A 23,181-nucleotide genomic window follows, 5' to 3' on the forward strand; every position below is an offset into this window, starting at 1 on the left:
CCTGTTCAGGCTAAAGCAGAAAGTTGGAAGGGATTGAACGGAATAGGGTCAGAGGTATATGAGGGTAGATTGTAGAATACCTTTCATAACTGTTGCCCTGTAATTGTGGCACTGTCGAGTCAAAAGAAAACTGGATTTGAAATCAGAAAACCTGGCTTCTAATCATGACTCTGCCATTTACAAAATGATTACATGTGGCAAGACTGCAATGTTTCTCTCTTCTTTGGAAGCAATATATACTGCCTCTGTATTCTGTATTACTAGAATGATTAGGTTAATGTGTGTTTAAATGCCTGTTCCATGGTGGACATCCTGTAGATATTCATTAAGTCTGAAATATTATTTTGAGTGAAAATGGATGAGAGTTGTGTCATCAGATGTTTTCAGATTATAGGTTGGACAAGGTCATTGGCAATGTCCTTTTTATCACGGAAACGCCATGTTTCTACCTCCAGCCTGTGTGTGCCTCCTTCTTGGTTCTTTTTCACTTACAAGCTTTGTAACCTTTCTGTGCTTCAGGTTTTCTCATTTGTAAAATAGGGAATAATAATAGTCCCTATCTCATCAGAATTTTGTGAAGATCAAATGAGTTAATAAATGTACAGCGTTTAGACTAGTGCTTGGTAAACTTTAGTCTTCCTCCCCTCCCCTATCCATTTCCTTTTCCTGCTCCCCTTTGCCCCTCTCTGTCTCCCAGGCCTCCATCCTGCCTTCTTCTCTTTGTCCTTTGCTCCTTCCCCCTTCATTGTCATCATTCAGATATGATGCTAATGATTGTCTTCGTATTAGAAAATTTCTAAAAAAGTTTTCTGTGGTGGTTGTGGTGTGTTTAAGGATGAGGATTACTTGCCAACCTAATCCTTTAAGAAGATTCAGCTGACAGTATTTGGAATTGGTCAGCATTGCCAGGAGACCAGGTAGGGGAGGTTGTAGTAGTCCATGTGAGAGGCAGTAGGAGTCTCAACTGGGGTAGAGAGAGAGAATAAAAAAGAAAATGTTCATGGGAGAAACACTGTAGGTTTGAGTTCAGAAATTTTATACAGGAATGAGAGAGATGTCAGGCCTAGGTGCTGAGAGTATGACGGTCCTCCAGATAGGGCTGTTGGGAGGAGGAGCTGATTTGGTAAGATTCAAAAACGCTTTTATCTAGGGAAGTGAGTTTTATTTTTGAAATGCTGAGTTTTACACAGTGATGAATCATACAAATTCACATGTCCTGCAGATAGTTGAAAATGTGAATGCATGGCATATTTAGCAGTGAGTGGACCAGTTTAGTTGGATTGGAAGTGCATGTAGTTTACTTTCTTCAAGCTTAATCCAGTATTTGATTGATCTAATCTTATTGTTTTTGAAGGATCTGTTTGTTTCCTTCTGGGAAAGAAGTATGTTTGTTGTATAGCAGGAGTGTCACTTTGGGGACATTACCCCATATTCTGTCATTTAAAGAGATTCAGACAAGTCTATGCAGTTTCTTGCTATTAAACAGGTTTGTTTGGTTTTTTTTTCTTGTTTTTCTTCTCTTACTGTGATGATTGAAGATCAGGGAAAACATTAGATATTTGACGATGGACATTGTTTTATTTCCACTTATATTTAATATGCCCTACATACTTCAGCCAACATTCATCGTGTCCTGACTTCCCTAGATATTTTGCTGACATGGAAGTGCAGTGGTATTCAGAGAGGAGCTGGCATAGCGGAGTCAAATACTAGTTTTACTTGTCTTATAAAGCCATAACCATGATATTGCTGAATAAATGAAACTATCAAATAAGAGGTGGCAATAAGATTACAGTACTGCAGAAATCCTGGGGGCAGAATAAAATTGTCTATTTACTAAGCATAACTATTTGATATAACTGTTTGATGTTATGCCTTCTTCCTTCTCTTTTTCTAAATTGCTTTGACCCATATTTTTAACACTGCATTCTCTACTCGCCAGCTTTATAAAGTGGATTGTTGAAATCTACTGCTTCCATATATATTTCTATCTTATCTTCCTCTGCCCATTCGTTGTTCTTTCCGGAGATCTCAGGTAGGTGCTCACCTAGGTAGGAAGGGAATGAGTGGAAATTAGGTAATGGGCATGCTATTTCTCAGAGATACCTTGGAGCAGACCAGTAGCTCTTCTGGCTGGGGGATTATGAAGTGACATTTCTTTATCACCCTTCTTATTTATTTATTTATAAGAGATGAGGTTTTGCCATATTGCTCAGGCTGGTCTCGAACTCCTGAGCTCAAGCGATCCGCCCACCTCGGCTTCCCAAAGTGCTAGGATTACAGGCATGAGCTACTGCTCACCAGCCAATCACCCACTTTTAAAACCCCAGATATCTTTGGTTTTATTTCTTTTCTTCCCAAACTGAAGGGAGCTACTGGTACTTGGTGAGATGTGGCCTCTGAAGCTGGAGGGGTGTTTGTCAGGGCTCAAATGTAAGCTGCTTATTAATAATGAACTTTCAATGGGTATGTGCTGTAGGGATTCAAGGGTGTATTTGTCTACAAAGCAGTCATATCTTCATTTTATGGAATGACTTTTTTCTCCTCTTTCTCTCCTTCTCTTTCCCCTTCTCTACCTCCCTTGTTTCTTTCATGAAGCATCTCTACCAGTGTTGTTTATGGGTGTCCTTTGGTTTTATTCTAACCATGCATCCTTTTGAGTTCTTAAAATAGGACTAAGTCCACATATCAATCTTCATTGTTTTCTTTCCACTTCCTCCTCTCATCAGGAAGAATGATTAGGATTCATTAATGCAGAGTCATTGTTCCCATGAGTTCTTGATTTTTGTATCTCCAGTATCTAGAAAATGCTCTCAACTCTCAGTTGTATTTACAATCACAGACCTGTACATACTCTGAATGATCCTTAAATATGAACTGAAACTTATTAGAGAGATTTGTTTAGGAGAGTATTCTTTTTGCTTTATTTGCTGTAAGTTCCATACCTGCTCATTCATGAGTCTGATTTTTTGGGGTCATGCCTTTATGTTGCCATATAACCACAGCTGTGCTGGTGAGTTGTCAAATGGTATAGACAATTGGCTCTCACAGACTGGAGTAAGGATGCCCTGCCCCAAGACGCTGCAGCTCTTGACAACCCTTGGTTTTCTCGTCACTCCACACTAGTTACCAAAGCCTGGCTAAGGATGTCGAAGGATTTGTATTTTCCTCTGTTTTCAGACTATATTATGAATTCTGGGAAAGTCTCTAGCCACTGTTTTGATTCTCTGGTGGTTTTCTTGGTGGCAGGACTTGTTAAACAGAGAATGGGCTTTAAATTTTTAATCAGTGTAAACGGATTTAAAAAATCAATTTCAGTCATTTTAGAACTACGTAAGTTTAAGGGGAAGTGAAAATAGTGAAGAAGGTGGGAGAGAGATTTAGTAAATCTATAAAGCATGTGTGCCACCTCAAATGTTTCCAATTATCTAGGCTTCCAAAACAGAATCTCCTGTCTACGGATGCAGCTTGGTTATGTGAGAAGTGCCTCCTAGATATATATGAAGAACAAAAATGGGGACAAAAATATCGATGATCCAGATTCACAGGAATTGAACCAGTGGAGACTGGAGAATAAAAAACACTGGGTGGGAAGGGTATGGTGTGACTCCTTGAAGATGCCATCACACTAGCTTTTGGAAGTTCCCTGTTACTTTCTATGACTTTTTCCTTGGAGACCTAGTTGGAAAATAGTAACTTAATAAAAGATATTTGCACATTGCTCATTGTCTCTAGATCTCTCTCAACTATAATTTTTGCCCTTACCCTTTAGAGATTTCTTTTGTCAGCTTACAAAAGCCAAATCTGTCTCAAGTCTGAAATGATCAAGTTCCTGCTTGAAAGAACATGGATGTTAGACATCTTAGTGTGAACTTGTAGGGAAGATCTAAAGAGAGCCTTGCTTTGGGCCTGTTCACCATTGAGCATTTTTCCTACTTGCTAACTGTCTTTTGGGGTAGGTAGCCCACGTCCTCCATATATATGAGCAAAGAAACTAATAATCTGAAGAAAATAGTTTTTCAGTCTTCTGAGCTTTCTACCCTGTTGAATCCTGTGGTGACCTTCCTTTCTCGTTTCTAACCTAGTTGCAAAGAAAGATATCAGCACCCTGTAGCTTCCCTTCTAGATCAGCCCCACGGTAAAACATCCCCTGCATAGCTGACGATAAGTGAGATCAGCCACATGGTATGTTAGGAGTCAGGATCGGAACTCTGTCACCTTCAAACCTCTATCCTAGCTCTTCTGAGAATGCCTGTAATTGTGGGAAAAATATAGTCAATGTGTAAAGGGAGTAGGGGCAGTTTTCCAGCATTAAGACATTGGAGTTTTTGAGGGTCATGTGTGACAGAGGCCTAGGATACATGCCTGATGTCTCACAGTAAACAGCCATGAGGTGCCTTTTGTGCTTAGTTTATAAAATTTTATCACAGAGCCTTGAAGTTACCGTAAAGAATATGTAATAAATATGTGTGTGTGCATGCATGCAGGCATCTGCATGAGATATATGCTTCTACTATCGATGAAGTAGTAGTTCCCCTTGAAGTCCTGCAATTCTAGTTACCTATGATCAACCACAGTCTGAAAATATTAAATGGAAAATTCTAGAAATATACAACTTATAAGTTTTAAATTGTGTGCCTTTCTGAGGAGCCCCATTCAGTGATGAGATAGATATCTCACCTTCCAGCCTAGGCTTTCTCCACTGTATCAAGGTTGTATACACTACCCACATCTTAGTCTCTTAGTAGCCATCTCAGTAATTAGATCGACTGGCTATGGATGCTTGCATATTGTTATAATTGTTCTATTTTATTAGTAGCTATTGTTGTTAATCTCTTACTGTGCTAAATTGTAGGTTAAACTTTATTATAGATATGTATGTATAGGAGAAAAATACAGAGTTCAGTACTATATGCAGTTTCAGGCATTTACTTAGAGGGGTCTTGAAGCATATATTTCTTGCGGATAAGGAGGGACTACGTATTATGGATATACTACCCTATTAATTGTATTTCATTTCTTTCCTTTACCTGTGACTAAAATATATTGCAGGCTCACTTCTTTATGGGTTTACTTTATTCTGAATATGTGCCCACATGTGTTTACCTTAAGGAAAATGTTCGGCTTTTCTGATCTCTGTGGACACCTCAGAGACTGATAAAATGTAGATAGTTTTAAGTGAAAATGTTTTCAAAGAGCTAGATAAAAATCTATGAAACACAGCCACTGAGTTATCTGCATCCTTTTCAGCTGGAGAATGAAGGGGAGGGTGTGTGTGTGGGTATAATAGTGTTATTCCCTGTACCCACTCTCGTGATACTGTTGAGGCCCAGAACGTGATACCCCACAGGGTGACATTTTGACATGCCGAGAGTTCTCTAATTTTGTCTGCCTCACCCAGCTACCCACCGTCTCCCACAGCGCAGGGAGGGACTCTTTCTGGAATTTCCTATTTGACTAAGATAGCTTCTTTCCAACAGAAATGCAATTGTCTTAAGTCCCCTTTCTAGAGATCTCACCAGCTCCCTCTGCCTCTTCATGGTTTGACTCTCTGGAAAGTTAGCAGTGGTTGGTGTTTGGTGTCGAATGGAAACAATTTTTTTTTTTTTTTTTTAAGACAGTCTCTGTCACCCAGTCTGAAGTGCAGTGTTGTGACCACGGCTCACTGCAGCCTTGATCTCCTGGACTCAAGAGATCCTCCTGCCTTGCCCTCCCAAAGTATTAGGATTATAGACGTGAGCCACCACAACAGCCAAAACAATTCAACTTAAAGCAGTTGGGGCAGAAGCTGGATGCAGTGGCTCATGCCTGTAATCTCAGCACTTTGGGAGGCCAAGGTGAGAGGATCACTTGGGCCCAGGAGTTCTCAACCGTCCTGGGCAATATAGCAAGACTCTGTCTCTACAGTAAAAGTTCAAAAATGAGCCAAGCATGGTGGCATGTGTCTGTAGTCCTAGCTACTCGGAGGCTGGGGTAAGATCCCTTAAGCCCAGGAGTTTGAGGCTGTAGTAACTATGATCATACCACTGCACTGTAGCCTGAGTGACAGGGCTTGACCCCGTCCCTTTTATATATATTAAAAAAGAAAAAGCAATTAAGGCAGATCAAAGGCATATGTGCTCAGAGGGGTAGTCTGGCTTGGGGTGTCAGAGCCCCATAGGAGAGGAAGGCAGGAAGGGAGGGAGGAAGGGAGGGAGGGATGGAGGAGAAAAGAGAGGGGAGGGGAGAGGAGAGGAGAGAAATCTAATTATTTTGGAAATATAGCACTGGAACATTATTTTCCTAGCCAAGTTTTCCCAGCATGTAATCAAGGACGATAACTTTCTGCATGCTTTCCCAGCTTTTGTCTTCCTCCTTTCAATTATCTGGGACTTCAATTTAAAAAGAGAATGAAAGGGAGGGAGAGAAAGTGGAATTAGCCTAGATCCATGTACTTGACTGTCTCATTCATTTCTTTAGGCTCCTAATGAAAGGTCAGGAGATTTTCTCCTGGCTAAAGATGGCTCAGAACCTGACACTACTGAGTTGATCAGTTGCCCAGTAAGAAAAGAGAACATTAAATTGTGTGCCGTGACATTATGCTACTTTAGACAAATTTATAAATCCTGCTTTCTTGAGTGTATCAGTAATTCTATTCCAATTATACATGTCTGGCCTGAATGGATAATTCACAATCGGCATCTAAAAAGGGACCTAACAGCCTTGGAAGTCTAACAGTAAGCCATCACTCTCCATATCAGCTGGAAACACAAAGAGAATTAGTGCTAGGACTGAAATGCTTCTCCAAACTAAACTCTTTTAGTTTAGGGTTCTATTGAAAGTCAACAGTTTCCATTAGGCATGATCAGGTGGTTCCTGATATAAACAAACACAAGTGACATGGGATTCACAGGCAGGCTTGCTCAAAAGATAGACGAGCAGTTGACATCTTCCCCTCTGGTTAATTTCCGCAGCAAGTAGGTTGTAATATAAGCTCAAACTTAGCCACTATAAGATAGTAGTAAAACCGTAGGGTCCATTATTATGCCAACATGGAGAAAATGTGTTCCATACCCATACAAGAGAACAGGAATCCTAGGGGGTAAAATTTCAATTGTAGTAGGCCTTAATTGTTTGATCATATTTTTGCCTGCCTTCCCACCTCTACCAATATTGGAAGTAACAATATATTGACAATTAATAATTGTCTAAAACTTTCCAGTTTACTTCACAATGTGTGTTTGTGTTAATTTTGAAACCACTTAAGCTATAGAAAAATTGCACATAACTGTACAAAGAGCATACCTTTCAGCTATTTAAGAGCAACTGGCCGATCTATTGTACCTCTCCTTAGATAATTTATTGTGCATTTTCTGTGAGGCAGGACATTTTCCTGAATACTCAAAAAAAATTAGAACTCGGATATTAACACATTGCTACCATCTAATCCACAAACCTACTCAAATTTTGCCAACTGTTCTAATGCAATACTTCAAGAAAACGATCTAGTTCAGAATCAGGTGTTGCATTTAGAGGTCATGTCACTTTAGTCTGGAATAGTTCTTCAGTCTTTCTTTGACCATTATGGCCTTGACACTTTTGAAGAGTACAGGTCAGTTATTTTGGTTTGTGTGATGTTTCTTCATGACCATAAAGTTAGGCACTGATTTGTCATTTATTGATGATGGTAATCTTGATCTTTTGATTTGGGTGGTGTCTACCAGGCTTCTCCACTGTAAAGGTACTATTTTACTCTTTGTAATTAGTAGATATTTTGTGAGGAGACACTTTGAACTACATAGTTTTCACCTCTCATTAAACTCCCAAGTTATTCCTTTATTTGTTTGTATTAGAATGAATTCATGGAATCTCATTTTATTCAAACAGTTATAACCCACTACTACTGTTCTTTGACGCTCAAATTGTTCCCAGTTTGGCCAGTAGGAGCCAGGACTTCTGTGTCCTTTGGACATGTCTCCTGTCTTTTTTTGAGCACTTCTCTGTTTTCTAGTACAACATGTTCCAGGCTTATCTTGTACTGTCTTCCCCAGATCTGAAATTAGCCATTTATCTAAGGAGCCCACATTTCCATCTATATTTATTTTTATATGTTTATTTCTAAACCTATCTATATCTATTGAAAACCATGTGTGGCAGTCATGAAAATGTGCCTCCTGGATCTCCAACTGCAGGAAGCATAATAGACTGACAGCCCAGCTGCTGTGCTTTGAAATCAATCACTGCTACTTCAGCCAAGGCTATGCTTCCCACCAGCTGCTCCCAGCCAATAGCGGAGTGCAGCAGAGATACTAAGGCAGGCCTATTGCTGAGGGACATAGGGTTCCTCTGATGGACAATTTTGACTTCTTATCAAGCGTTGACGAAACTCTTTGGAACAGGCCCATAGCTCAGATGTTCCCTGTCTAACCTTCCTTCATTCTCTCCCATCTGCACAGGGGTTTGACCTGCACTGCAGTCTGATAGCTCTTCCCAGGCCTCCTGGGGTTTCCTTCCCACCTTCCTTGAGATGAGTTTTCTCCAATTAATCTCTTGCACATCTAATCCTTCTTGGCACGTGCTTCTTGTAGAACCTGAACCAACGTACCATGAGTTCACACAATACCTAAAATCCCAGTCCACCACTACAGGGTTCATTCTAGTTTTCTTCCTTTCCGTATTTGTAAATACCTACTCTGACAGTGAGAAACCTGGTTTATCCTTAGTACTTTCACTGGTAGGATTGATATTGCTTAGTGTAACCAATCTTGTAACACTGATGTCACCACTCCCAAGTGGACACTCAGTCTTTAATGCCTGGCTATGGAGTCACCTTCCCTGTAGATGTTTGTACCCAGCTTGGACTCTGATACCTTGTGTGAGTGATCATCCTTACCTTCCTATGGGGCTCTGACACACCAAACCAGTCTACCCTATACTTTGTGCAAACTACTGTGCTTGGAACTGGGATATAGAGCAAGAAAAGCATGACCCCTGCCCTCACAAAGTTTATCACTCACCAAGGAAGATAAACAATGAATGAATAATTGCCATATACTGTGATGATGTATCACATGGGGAACCCACCAAGAAGAGAACACATGTGATTCTCATATGCATGGCACGTAGTAAATATCCAATAATGATGGTTGTTATCATTTCATGTATTTTTACTCTCATTACCGCTAAGCACCAGCATCACAACTGTTCCTCCAGGAGAAATCTATAATTAGGGGATAAGAAGCTAAGAGAACATGGCTTAGATGCTGAGCTTTAAAGGAAAGAGAGAAGAAAGTTAGTGGGCAGGGTGTGGAGTGATTTGGGAATCTAAGGCCTCAGGAACTCCATATGGCAGGTCTTAACTGGTTTGTAGACATTTGCTGATAGGCTAAAGAGGGCAGGGACAAGGAAAAGTAGAGAAAGTGCCCTTGGTTTTTGCTGGCCAGGCAGGTACTCAGTAATTCTGTGAATTGATTTGAGCAGAATTAACTGGGGTGGATCATTAAACATTTGTGTTGTCTTTCTTTTTATATCAAAGCTTGTTTTGTGAATTTTTCCTTGCCTGCTCTGCCATTCCCACTTTCTCCTCCAAACCCCATGTATTGACTGTAAAATGTCAATGCTCAGTAATTCAAAATGCAGTAACAAGTATTTCTTTGTTCTCTTGGCATTTAAAACAGGACATCTCAAACTATCAAAAGTGGAGTTGTCCCCCATGCCATTCCCCAGCCTTCTTACTAGCTCTTTGATGGGTAGAGCCTCTGTTGTTCCCTGCTAGGGCCCCTTGGTGACAACCTTAGTTAAATCCTCACCATGTATCAACATCTACATCTGCTGATTTGAGGCTGTTGCCTTTGCCCTGCTGCCAAACACAACTCTGTGATAATGACAGCATTTGCCAGCACGCTTATGCAGTGACTCAGGAGACAGGGTGACCAGCAAAGCAGCCTCTTTGTGGGAGTGGATTTTGAGAAGTGCTAATTCCGTGGCGGTTTGGAGATATTAATACCGTGCTGGCAGTAGATAAACAGACATCAGAGGGGCATATAATGAGAAGATAATCAGCCACCGCATCTTTTCCTCCTTGCTGTACCAACACATTTATTTTTTTTCTTCTTTTTAAAAAAAAAGCATGTTCTGCTGGGTTTTGACAAACAGAGCCATTAAATTGCGTAAACATGCACAGATACTGGTTGGTTCAGCTCCCAGCATCCCCACGGTATGACTTTCTAAGAATGACCGGTGTGTTAGGAGTTAACCACATTTTCAAACAATACTCAGTCATAGCATATGGCACAGTAGCCTATTGCTTACCATAGCCTCTCCCTAAAGGGCAGCAAACCAGATGGTTTGAGTAGGGCCTTTGGTATAATTATGACAGACACAAAGAAAGACATAACCACCATTCTCCCTCAATAATATCATGCCTCTTGTTTTCCAGTATTTGCTATAGTTAATTATACTTAATTTTGAAAATTTGTTTTGCAGTTTGATTGTTCATAACAGAGTTCCCTTTCCAGATTGGGGAGGAACCATTCAAATATATATCATTAAGTGTCTGCATATCATTTCCCATTCATCTTTCTCTAGTTAGTATATGCAGGCCACATAGAATGACATCTCTCATTCCCAAGTGCGAGCAATTTTCTTATTCTGGCAAAAAAAAAAAAAAAGATTTGTTGCATTTGAGCATTACTTTGCATTAGAGTCTAACCTGAGATTTTTTGTAGCTCCCATGGAGTATTGCACCAAAACTGGTCATCTCAGATTTTATGCTTTTTACTTGCTTTGTTCCCCATCTTGATTTGCTTTTTTCTTTCTTTTTTGAGATAGGGCCTCATTCTGTTACCCAGGCTGCAGTGTAGTGGTGTGATCACAGCTCACAGCAACCTCAAACTCCTGATCCTCTTTCCTCAGCATTCCAAGTAGCTGGAACTATAGGCATGCACCACCACAATCGGCTAGTTTTTAAATTTTTATTATGGAGATGGGGTCTCATTTTGTTGTCCAGGCTGCTCACAAACTCCGGGCTTAAGTGATCCTAGTGCCTGGGCCTCCCAAAGAGTTGGGATCATAGGCATGACCCGCAGCGCAAAGAATTTCCTTTCTAATAGAATGCCTCCTTCCTGCCTGCCCCTTCTCTCTTCATTCATAGTCTTATCTTTTCCAAGCCCACTTTGGGTAGAAGATCCACTCTCAGGAGTTCTTGTAAGAGAAACACTTTGTTATGTAAAACCAATGTTTCTAACGTTGCCAAACTAAAAGAAGACATTTTCTGGTTGTTCTGTCGGCTAGAAAGATTTTGAGAAATTTAGGTCATGCTTTTATATGTTCCATTTTTTCTCTATGTGCCTAATATTTTATAGCAGACTTGAGGGCTGTGGCTTGTTTATAACATTCTGTAAATAGCCTGGTGCAATGTGGGCTTTTTACAGATTTTTTTTTTTTTTGCTAGTTTTAATATATGGATTGATATAGCATCTGACTGTGCTAACCAGAAAAATGCTGAGCTAGGGAACTCTGTTATTTAACCTTTTATTTGGATTTCTAGCTTAGCAACTCATTGGTCTTGAAACCTTGGCTTCTCCCTCCCTCTGCCAGAATGCGTTAAGACCTCCAGGTGCTAACTGTTATTATTTCTGTTAACTGAGCCCCTTATGCACTTCTAGTGCTCACTGACCTATCTTTTCTGTTGCAGAAACATTGCTGAGGCTCTTGTCAGCAAAGGTCTAGCCACAGTGATCAGATACCGGCAGGATGATGACCAGAGATCATCACACTATGATGAACTGCTTGCTGCAGAGGCCAGGTAAGACCAAACATTACTAAACACATAGGAACCCACATCCTCACTTTTTTCTTTCCCAGTTTTGTGCCTATAGCTGAGCAGAATGTGTTGGAAAATAATATGCTGAGAAAGCGTGTATTATTATTCCAGATTTTCCCCATGAAACGAAGGACACACTTTGAACTTGCTGTCTAATTTTGGTTAAGTGCACTTGGTCTTCCATTTTAAAAAACATGTAAAATAGGTATATATTAGATATGATCTCCATGTGTAGCTGTATAAAAGAAAGCATGAACGAGTACACTATAGCAGATATGTTTATCATTATTCCGGGACTAACAGTGAAGCCATACTTATGTGTGTAGTACATTTGCCTTTGTTTCTTACCTCCAAAGGCCTCTACTCCTAGCCCCTCCCATTTACCACCTCTAGACCTTTTGTCATGTACAAAGGAAATGAAAACATTTATTAGGAAATGAGTTTTGGTTTCAAACACTTCTGACAGCTGGCAGGAGACCATTTAAGAAGCCCTGTGACATTTTACTCTTGTCCTTCATCCCTGTGGCTGGTTGCCCCAAGGACATGCATGCTGCTCAGCAGTATTTCTGGCCATTGATATCCCTCAAGGCTCTTACTCAGGGAGTCTTTTGTCACTGGGTGGTCTGGTAGTTGAGTGATTCCCAGACTTCTTGGGAAACAGAGCAAGAACTGAGCTACTTATTGCTGAAACCTGGATAGCTCAGCAGACTGCTTGGACTCAACCAAAATATATCCATTGTTTAAACGTGATTTCAGAGGCCTGCCTCACTCAGCAGTTTTTCCATAGCCTCTAGGACCCATTTAGTTCTAGGAGTTTGATAATTGTCAGGTTATTTTCTACAGTTAGAGGAGGAATGATTCTGGGCACATGTTATCTAATCTCAGCTTCAGATTTTGTCGTTGAGATCACTTCTCTTGCTCTTTGACCCATAACATTGCCCTGATATGTGACATTTACCTCTAACACCATGTCACATCCTGATGGATGGAGCATCTGTAGAATGTCACACAGAATGTCAGCTGAGAAATCAGTCTGTCAGGCTGCTGTGGCTTTTGGATTCTTTCTTGTGGGCTTTTCCCAATAGACCCTGTCAGGGACCTCATTCTTCAGTACAAAGAGTCCACTGAAAATACTCACATCTTTGGATGTTTAAGGCTCATTAATAGTCATTTAAAATATGTAGTTCGTGACTGGTGTTTGCTCACAAACCTCCTTACTTTCTTCTCTCCCTGCCTATATTATCAGTAAGCAAGGCAGTCCCAAAGAACTCATGATGAGAAATGTGACTTCACGTTTCTTAGTTCTGGTTTTGTTTGGTTTTGTTTTGTTTTTAATTTTTTTAATTTTGCCTTTTGTGAGTATATAACAGGTATATGTATTTATGGGTTACATGAGATATTTTGGTACAGGCATGCAATGCATAATAATCACATTATGGAAAATGGGGCATCTGTCCTCTCAAGTATTTATCCTTCATGTTACAAACAATCCAGTTATACTCTTAGTTATTTTTTAATGTACAATTAAATTATTATTGACTATAGTGACCCTGCTGTGCAATCAAATACTAGGTCTTATTTATTCTTTCAAGATATATATATATATTTGTACCCTTTATCCATCCCTACCTCACCTCCACCCTCTCACTACCCCTCCCAACCTTTGGTAACCTCTCTACTCTGTGTCTCTATGAATTCAATTGTTTCGATTTTTAGATCCCACATATAAGTCAGAACATGCAATGTTTTGTCTCTCTGTCCCTGGCTTATTTCACTTGGCATTATGACCTCCATTTCCATCCACGTTGTTGCAAATGACAGGATCTCATTCTTTTTTAATGGCTGAATAGTACTCCATTGTGTATGAGTACCGCAGTTTGTTTATCCATTCATCTGTTGTTGGACACTTAGGTTACTTCCAAGTTTTGGCTGTTGTGAACAGGGCTGCAGCAAACATGGGAGTACAGATATCTCTTCGATATACTAATTTCCCTTTTTTAGGTGGTATATACCCAGCAGTATGATTCCTGGATCATATGGTAGCTCTATTTTTAGTTTCTTGAGGATCCTCCAAACTTTTCCCCATAGTGGTTGTACTAATTTATATTCCCACCAGCAGTGTACGAGGGCTCCCTTTTCTCCACATCCTCGCCAGAATTTATTGCCTGTCTTTTGGATATAAGCCATTTTAACTGGGGTGAGATGATATCTCATTGTAGTTTTGATTTGCATTTCTCTGATGATCAGTGATGTTGAACACCTTTTCACATGCCCGTTTGCCATTTTTATGTCTTCTTTTGAGAAATGTCTATTCAAATATTTTGCCCGTTATTTTAATTGGATTATTAGGCTTGGTACTATTTGATCATCCAGCTCCAGTAGGAAACGGAACAATTACTAAACTATCCGTGGGATTTGAGGGGTGGGTCCATGCTGGGCTTATTCAGCCCAATCTGATGGTAACTTGAAGAACAGGTTATGCATTTCCAGAGTAGCAGGAGCCCTCAGCAATATAATGGAATGTATAGTTGTATTTTCCACGCAGGCTTCACACTGCCACCAGTGAATATGTAATTCTGACAGGCAGGTAAGCATGAAAATAATTTGCAGGGCTGCTCTGGAAAGTGAGGCTGGAATAAGCTCTTTTATTATGCTGTTAGAAATAGCCATGTTGTGCTATAATACTTGATGAGTATTCATAGATAGTGAAATTTTTTAAGTTTTAGGTTTTAAGATGAAAACAGCCTTTTTAGTCCAGTGCTTATTTTGTGCAGAAGTAACGTAACAAGATGCTTGCTTGCTAAGGCAGTGAGCTGCCTAGAGATAATTGTGTTGAGCAATTGCCTTCAGACTGGATGGTGAGAAAATTGGCTTCAGGGTCATTGCACTTTGCAGGTTGAGTAAACGGAGAGAATTAACCACTTCCCTCTGCCCATGAGGCATTGCCATAAGGAAATATAGGCCTCATACAGAACAGGAAGAAATACTCAGCATGAACTGTGAGTGAATTTTTGTTTGGAGCAGTTTTGTCAGTGAGCCCCAGGATGCTAGCCTAGTGCCATCTTCTCGATGCTAACCCCCAGGAGGGTGAAGTCAGATTCAAGAGAGATCAGAATGCTTGCTAGATAGGAATGGTAGTTTTGTAGCCATTAAAAAAGATTTTCAGTGCAGAATTCCCATCCTTTTGTTTCTGGTGTTCTGTTTTGGTGACTGTGGTTGTTTTGAGACAGGGTTTTGCTCTGTGTCCAGGCGGGAATGCAGTGGCACAATCATGACTCACTGCAGCCTCCCTTTCTTGAAAATGGTAAAGTTGACCACTTTTCAAGACCACCTCTGTCCTGACCCTGGCTTGTTTGAGTTCGCCTTTAGTTTGAAGCACCTCGTTCTCCTGCGACACATTCCCCATGTTCCCTTAGCATTCTTCTCGCCTCTCTCACGTTACAGAGCTCTTTCACATCAGAGCTCTTTCACATGCTTCTTCTGCCCCTTATCCGGCCAGGTACTGAATATTATCTGAGTTTAGGGTTGTTTTCCCCTAGATAGATTAGCCGTATTTTTTCTAGCTGAACTCTGCTTTGTGATTTTATGCCCCTGTCAATGCATTTTCTCTACCTCCCAGCTTCGTGTCCTCTGCAGATCTCATTAGTGAGTTGTTTACTCCTTTTCTGGGTCCTGAATAAAACCCCTAAACAAGAATGGCTTTGGTGTTGACCCCCAGGTCCCTCACTGTACAGACTGTCACTTAACTGTCTTTTGTTTATCATCCTTCAGCCACTTCTTAATCTTCAGCAATTGTGTACTGAGCCAAGCCAGTTTGAATTAATTTCTCAAGCAAAATTTCTTAAGGCACTGTGTTTAATGCTTTGGTAAAGGCCAAATTCATAACATATGCCGCATTCATATCAGTCATTCGTTCTGACACTCTTTAGGTAAATAATAGACGGGTCAGGTGGCAAGGCATCATTCTGCTCTGTCCCTCCCCACCAAGATGTCAATTCCGACAGACTTCTTTGACCCTGGTTATTGCTGGTGATATCCGCAGTGGTGCAGAGTACTCTTCTGTTGACTTTACTTTCCAGTGCACTGCTTGGCCATTAGTACTTTCAGAGAAACATTGTAAGCTTTGGGGAAAGGGCAGCCTGTTAAACTTGTCTGACTTAGGTCAGCACTGCTGCCTGCCTAGAAGTTGATGAGCTTTCTCAGGGCTCTGAAGCCCCTACTTCCTCTGCAAAGGGATATGATCTGCCAACCTTTTTCATATCATTTCATGGGCGCTCAGGGAGTGATGCTGTAGGCACTCATTGGGAGACCAAATGAGACAGAGGGGAAAGAAGAATACCAATTTGCAGTTTGCCTGTTGCTTTCAAGCATATCCACCTGCCTGTATAGAAACAAACTCTACCACATCAGCAGCTCTGTTCAGTTAGCTGACCCTTCAGGGCTCCTTTATTCAGGTGCCTCTCTGCTTCTGGGAAACCCTCATTATGTCTTAAATATATAGCCCATCTAGAGGAAGCCACATCTTTTTTGTTTAAGGGGTAAATAAACCTCACATTCCCAAAAGGCGGCCTTTCGGCCTTCCTTTCCAGCTCCGTTGTCTATCATCAGCTGCCCCCTCCCTCATTACTTTGTGTCTTAGCAAGATAAGGTTTTGGCATTTTCTCATATACTCTCAGGCCTTGTTTATCTCGTAGGCTTTGTTGAAAAGTCCTTGATGTTGTCCTACAGTTCTGAGAGTTCCAGTGTGTGTATCCTTTGTTTTTTGTTTTTTTACCCCACTCAGAATTTAGGTGCAGCTGACCCACAGTTTCTCTGTGACACTCCTGAACTTGGTCTCACTTTTTAGAAGCATCATATGGACTCCTTAGAGTGTGAAACATTATTTCTGTTCTGCATGATCCTGTTTGATTCCCATATTGACTTTCCAGCATTTCCAGTTCCTCTTTTTGTTTTGGTGTTTCCCAGTTAGCTGGCCTGCTGCATATGCCTAGTCTGGACAAGTCTTCCTAACTTTAGGCAGAGCTTTTAACTTCTTCAGGGAATATTTCTTATATCCTTCTGCGGTATTTCCAAGATAGTGAGTCACTACCGGGACCCTTTCTGCTTTCTGAAGTGTCATAAAAATCTTTCATATGCTCTATTTTATGTATTTGGTGTAACACATCCAAGTTTTGATTTTGGAGAGGCCAGAATGTGAATTTTGTCATCATGCTAGATGTCTTCCAAGTGGAGCTTTTGTTGAGCGTGTTATGGACACTGAATACGAGTTGGTAATGTTTAGAGTCTGATCAAAGCGTGGCTGTGTGCTGTGTTTTCTTTAGACATGGGGGATATCATCTATGTACATCTTCTGATGCTACCACTAGCCTTATTTTAAAATGTAATATTTTAAGAATTCCTAGAAATTGTTAGAATCTGGCTCTTTGCAGGAAAACACAGAAGTTATGTTAGTTCAGAAGTTGGGGCTTTATTCCTTTAAGGTATCTTTTAATTCTAAGATTTACAATTTCAAGATCAGATGTATATATTCAGAAAAGAAATTGATGCTCCAGCTTGACTGTAGGAAAGCAATTGTATTGAACAACCTAGTGTCTGAGCAGATTTAAATGAATTTAGATTCATTCTGGTCATACATAATGAGGTTAGGGTTATCTCAGGAGAAGAGAAAAGGGCAGGCTCTCTCTTATCTTTTCATGTGTATTCTATTTCTTGCCTGGCACACTGCAGATTTAGAAAACCATGGTGTTGTTATCCATCTTTGAGAGGCAAGTGTGAACCTGCCCTCATCTCAGCATCGCCTTGGCTACTTCTCTTCCCAGTTCCCTGAAGGACTCATTTTTCTGATTCAGCAAACTCTCTTTCTAAAAAACGAAAAACCAGCACTCCAGCCTTGCTGTGTTCTACATCTCCAATCTCTGAACTCCAAACCCCAGAAGGACCAGTCTCTTGCTTTTTTTAGTGAGATTGGCAGTGCCCTCATATTGTAGGCTTCTGTGTTTGAACCTGTAGGAAATCTGCGCTGGCATTTCTGTCACAGACTTTGGTCAAAAAGCTATAAACAGATTGATAAACTCTTTCTTTCTTAAACCAATATCCCTGGCCATTATTAAGAGAGATTCAGTATTAATTGCATATCTCTTTGGTGACGCAGTTAATGGGGGCCACAGTGGGCTTTCTAAGTTCTACATGTTTGTAGCAGTGGCTTGTACATATATTTTACAATTCCATTGAATGAAGTGCTTTTAAGACCACTGGGAAGGAAATGGTCTTGGTCTTCCACTCTGGACTTAGCTATAGAAGCTGTCCCTTTTTTCTGATTTATAGGGAAGTTTTCCATAAAATTTCAATAAATGGAGGGAAAAGTGACTTGTGCCTTTAAAAAAAAAAGAAAAAAGAAAAAACTGTTGACAGGTCCTTCATATCTGTGTCTTCAGTTTTACTGGCATTCACATACTGGTTATGAATGAATGTAAAGAGTTATTTGCCAGCATTTTCTGTTGCTAAGTTAAAAGATACAATTTTAGGACTCTGAAATGGAAGAGGTTAGTACATTGGTTTGACACTATTGTGATTTGTTAAATGTTTTGATAAGCAAATTTCATTTCTATACCAGTCTTGTTTAGACAATTGGCATTGAATTTATGTGTTTTGAAATTTTAAAACTGATATATCCTATCACAGAGTGTAGATTATATGGGTTAATCAGTTCTCCAAGAAAGCATATCTTTCCTCTGTCAGAAACAGTGGTCAAGGCTAGTCTGTGTTGCATGTGATGGCTTTGTATTCATTTCTTCTCTTTATTCCTTTTTGTTTGTTTGTTTTTTGAGTGTATCCTGGGTTCCAGGCATGGGCGATAATAGTGGTGAACAAAAAAGATAATAGACTCAACTCTTTACAAAGCATGCAGTCTCAGAGGGACAGGCACTAAATACTTTTATTAGTACTGCTGGATATTGCTGTTTTTCCTATTTCTTCTCTTTTCTTACCTGTTTTCTTAGCCGTTCCTCTTTCCTCCCTCTTTAACACTGCTTGCCTTACATCTTTTTTATTCCGTCTCTCATTTCTATTAAATGGTCCCATGAGAGTATCTTCCTGAAATTCATCTTTTCTATCCAGCCTCTGTTCTTATCTTCTCAACAGTTTAATGGTATGGCTTTAAATAAACCAAGATTTCTCACTTTCAATCTAATGACCTCAACAAGTGAAAATTCTTTTTGAATAAAAGTAGAACCTATTGAATACCGTGAAAAACAGAGCTCTTACTTGAAGTTTAATGGTAGATTCCTGTAACACCAGGGTACTGTTGGATTTTTAGCTCAAGCATCATAGGAGGCAGTAGTTGGGTGCCTTACGACTGCCCTCTTCACTCTTTGCATTACATCAAGCCAGTACAGGTTGAAAGCCAGCACAGAGAAAGAGACTGGCCTTTCTCTTAAATGTCCTAATGGCTTCCTTTCTTTTATAACTTTGGAAATGCACATCCCACCCTACATTTTGGGGTTGCAGTTAAGTGTCACGGTCATGAGGTTGCTAATTGGGTTCAGCACATGTCATTATGTGTCAGTGTGGAGGGTTTCACTGTTGGGGAGTAGGGAAGATCAGTTTTTGCAAGTAGATGTGATAACAGGAAAATGCATTAAAAGAGCTGGTGTTGGGAAGTGATTTGACGATGCAGCTGAATGTGGGGAAATTTAGCTTTTCCCTTTCTTCAGAAAAGATGATGCACTCAACATCCAAATAGCAGTAATCAATCTGCATTTAAGGCAGCACAAATGGCCACTTCTGGAGAGCTGTATGATGTCTCCATTTCCAAATAATTTTCTCTTTCAGGATATTAAGAGGATCTGTTCACTCCCTCCATCCCATCCTTCTCTTCCCTCCCCACCCCTAGTTCCTTCTGACGTAACTCATGTTGTGAGACTTTTCTTTATGATTCATGAGGGGCTGGAGTATAGCTGGCACCCTTTAGCTTTATCGCCTGTCTTGACTAGCAAGCTGTGGGTAGTCCTGCAGATCATGGGTTGATGATGAACTGCTGGAAAGCAGTCCTCCTTGGCTCTGTTCTGTAATCATTAGTCTACACTAGTTGTATTCCTTCAGAGAGGACATTGTTCTAGGCTAAACTTCCTACATGAATTAGCCATTATTGTGTCTTACCCCACCCCCATCCCCCAAAATAGGTTCAGCTATGACCACTTATCTGTCCAGAGCCACTTGTCTGTTTTCTTCCATCTCACTCTCCTCTTGGCTAAGAGGGTCTTGCTTCTTTCACACAACCCAAAATATTTGATATGTTGAAAAATTCTTGTACTGGGAATATCATTTCAATCCAGAATAAATTGTAACAATAAAGTGATAACACTTGACCCTTGACTTTCTTGAATGTCTTAAAACTTGCTTCTCTAAATCTGTGGCTCTCAGACCAGCCACATCACTGTTGCTTGGAAACTTGTTAGAAATGTGAATTCTCAGCACCCTGCCCGCTGCACTCTAACACATTCTTTAGGTGATTCTGATGCACACTAGAATTTGAGAAGCACTGCCCTAATCAGTCCCTGATCATTGTAAAACAAATCAAAGTGTATGCCCTTTCATGGAAGATTGATCATTTAATCTTCATTGTAATTGGAATTACAATCATGGTTATAAGTAACAGAGAACAAGGCATGGAATGGACGAGGTTTGGATTTCTATAGTATGTCCCAGCTCTTTATTCCCCTTGACTCCTGTCTCTTTCCCCCTTCCTCAAACTCTAAGTTCATGGCTCCTTAATTCGATTCCTTCTGAGTAGCCTCCACCAGCTCTCGGCTAATTTAATGTGAAATCATCTTGAGTGTTACAGTGCTTGCTTGCTTTGGCTCATCTGCAGCTTCAGGTGGCTGAGTGGGTCGGAGAGCTGAGTCTCTATTAGGCATATCCCTATCCTGCTTCTGCTGTAATCCTTAGAAATCTCTCAGGAGGACTATAGTTCGAATAATTAATCACTGATACATCAGCGCACAGAATTTTATAACTGCTTGTGAATGGGAAATCTGCTTCATAGCTTTCTTTCATTTGCAGGATTCTTTACATCTAAATTTCTTGTAAACTTCCTTGTGCATTTCTGTTTTATCCTAAGCTGCTTCTGACTCTGCCCCCCGCCAGCACCCTCCAACTTTGGTCCCAGAAGTTGAGAAGGATTACTTCCCATTGCTCTTGCTTTTACATCAAGGTCAGAGAGCCAAATCTCTGGGGTATGGCAATGAATTTTTTCCAGTAAGTCAGAATAAATGTAGCTCACATTGGAAAATCATTTTCCAAACTGAACATTATCACAGAATTGTTGCTTTTGACTCAATCAAAAGACACATTAAAGTTTTCTGTAACTGATGTGTTTGTGTTATGTAACAAGTATTTTATCAGGTATTTTGGGAGTAAAAACAAAAACACATGATCTAGTGGTGATTTCAGCGAACAAGTAAATAATTACAAATATAATTACAAACGTGGAGAATATATGTGGGTAGTTGGGATTCTTAGGGAAAGGAGCACCCAAATTGATGGGTTATCCACAAGTAGAGTCCATGAGAGAAGGCATGTTCTGTTTGGTTTGCCTTGGTGGAGGGAGATGGAAAGCAAATGCCAGTTTCTTACCCTATGACAGCAGTTTCTTATTCTAAGGAAGTAATTGGCAAGGTGCTCTAGAAGTTATTCCTCACGGCATTATCTATAGTAGTAGAACTATTCACATAAATATCTAACAGCAGGGAATTGATGAAAATTTTGAACCATACATTCATATATGATGGATTTCCTGTGCACCTATTAAAAGTGGTGCTTAAAGGGTGTTTTTTTCTTGAAATAAGATTATGAGTCATTGTTCCCTGAAATTTTTTTCTGACAGACTGTAATCAGAACAGCAAAAACTATAAAATCAGTGTCATTGAGGCAGTTTTGAGTAATCTACCTTCCTGAAGCCCTATCCTCTCAAGAAGACTTTAGACCGCTCATAACCACTACTACCCAGCTCTAATATTCCTTTGATCCTAATCTGGGATAGTAGAGTTTGCAACTGTGTTCACCTTGTCTCTATCATTGAGTTGGTTGTTCTCTGCCTTGGAGTTCATAATCCCTTTCCTCCCCCTTACCTGCCACTGCAGATCCATTGTCATACGCAGCACAATAGCATGTGTCTTCATTCCTTCCTTATATTAGTTTTAGACCAGATGATGACCTAGAGTTCTTTGTTATTTGCTTCACTGCCTCATAATACCTACTGACTCATTAGTCCGCCCACCTCCCCTTGACCGTAGGACTCAATTTCCTCATTTCCAGTCTATGCACTCTCAATCTTTTCCGTCTTTCTCATCAGTAATTCTCATTGTTGTTGAAAATGCAGCAGCATAATCTTAGTGCCCACACCTACCATTTTGCACCTGCTCTTGCTCTGTATCTTGTTTTCTGAGTGGCGCCACCCTGTCGCTTCCTCAAGCTGCCAAGGAACCGGGAGAAAGGCCGAAAGAATTGTTTATTGCTTCCATGTTTCATTGATATCTGTATTTGGTTCATGCTGAAAAACCATATTCCTCAATGTGACCCGAAACACAATGAGAAGTGCTTCGGAAGTTTACCAAGTTTTTTACTCTTTGTTCTGCTTTTTAACCTTTGCTGTTGGAATTAATTTTTCTTCCTACTGAGTCATTTCTCCTTAATTATTTAGTACGTGTTGCTTACAATCCTGCTACTTGGTTCTGTTTTATTGTTTACAGTGGTCAAGCTTTGCTCCCACTCACTGCCACTCAGATTCTTGCCCATCTCCTGCAGTTCCGGGAGACTTGATGTGGGATGTGATGCTTTTGTTCTGGATGCTCCTCTGCTTCTGTTTCCGCTCAGAGGCCAGTCTTTAGCTGCTTCTGCCCTTGAGCATAGATCATGAAACTGCATCCAGGAAAGCCAACAAACCTCATTCTTTTGCCCTACAGTCACTTTGGCATTGTCACTGTCTCTAATTTGAAATATTTTCACTGTTCCGCATTAATCAGTCAGTTACCAAGCATTTGTTCAGCTTTACTTGGCACACTTTAATTGAACTAGATGGCCCTGCATTTATATAATTATGGAAAGATTGCTGTCTGTTAAATACTATAATAAACATTAAAGCCAGAATACAAACCCTCAAGGGACCTCTAGTCTAGATACAGAAATAAAGATTAACACATGAAACAATTTGGAAGTCATATGTTGCAGTTTATAATTACATGCTGAACACAACACACACATACACACACAGACACACACACACACACAAAATTATACTGCCATTTCAAAGAAGTTCACCTAGGACTCCAGGTTACAAATTTCTGTTGTCCCGACTATTTTATGATTGTAGTGAGGTTGTG

At 40.2% G+C, this 23,181-nt stretch overlaps 1 protein-coding gene across 1 annotated transcript in view; it reads left to right on the top strand.

Annotated features, from left to right (window-relative positions):
- LOC108530765 (staphylococcal nuclease domain-containing protein 1-like) overlaps nt 1-23,181 on the top strand; it is a 284,868-nt gene that overhangs the window by 231,234 nt on the left and 30,453 nt on the right. The window contains exon 13 of the mRNA XM_017873813.1: nt 11,675-11,785. Coding sequence (XP_017729302.1) covers nt 11,675-11,785 — 111 coding nt within the window. The remainder of the gene's footprint in view (nt 1-11,674; nt 11,786-23,181) is intronic.

This window comes from Rhinopithecus bieti, unplaced genomic scaffold, assembly GCF_001698545.2.
Source record: "Rhinopithecus bieti isolate Rb0 unplaced genomic scaffold, ASM169854v2 scaffold_7683, whole genome shotgun sequence".
In the NCBI taxonomy this organism is placed as follows: Eukaryota; Metazoa; Chordata; class Mammalia; order Primates; family Cercopithecidae; genus Rhinopithecus; species Rhinopithecus bieti.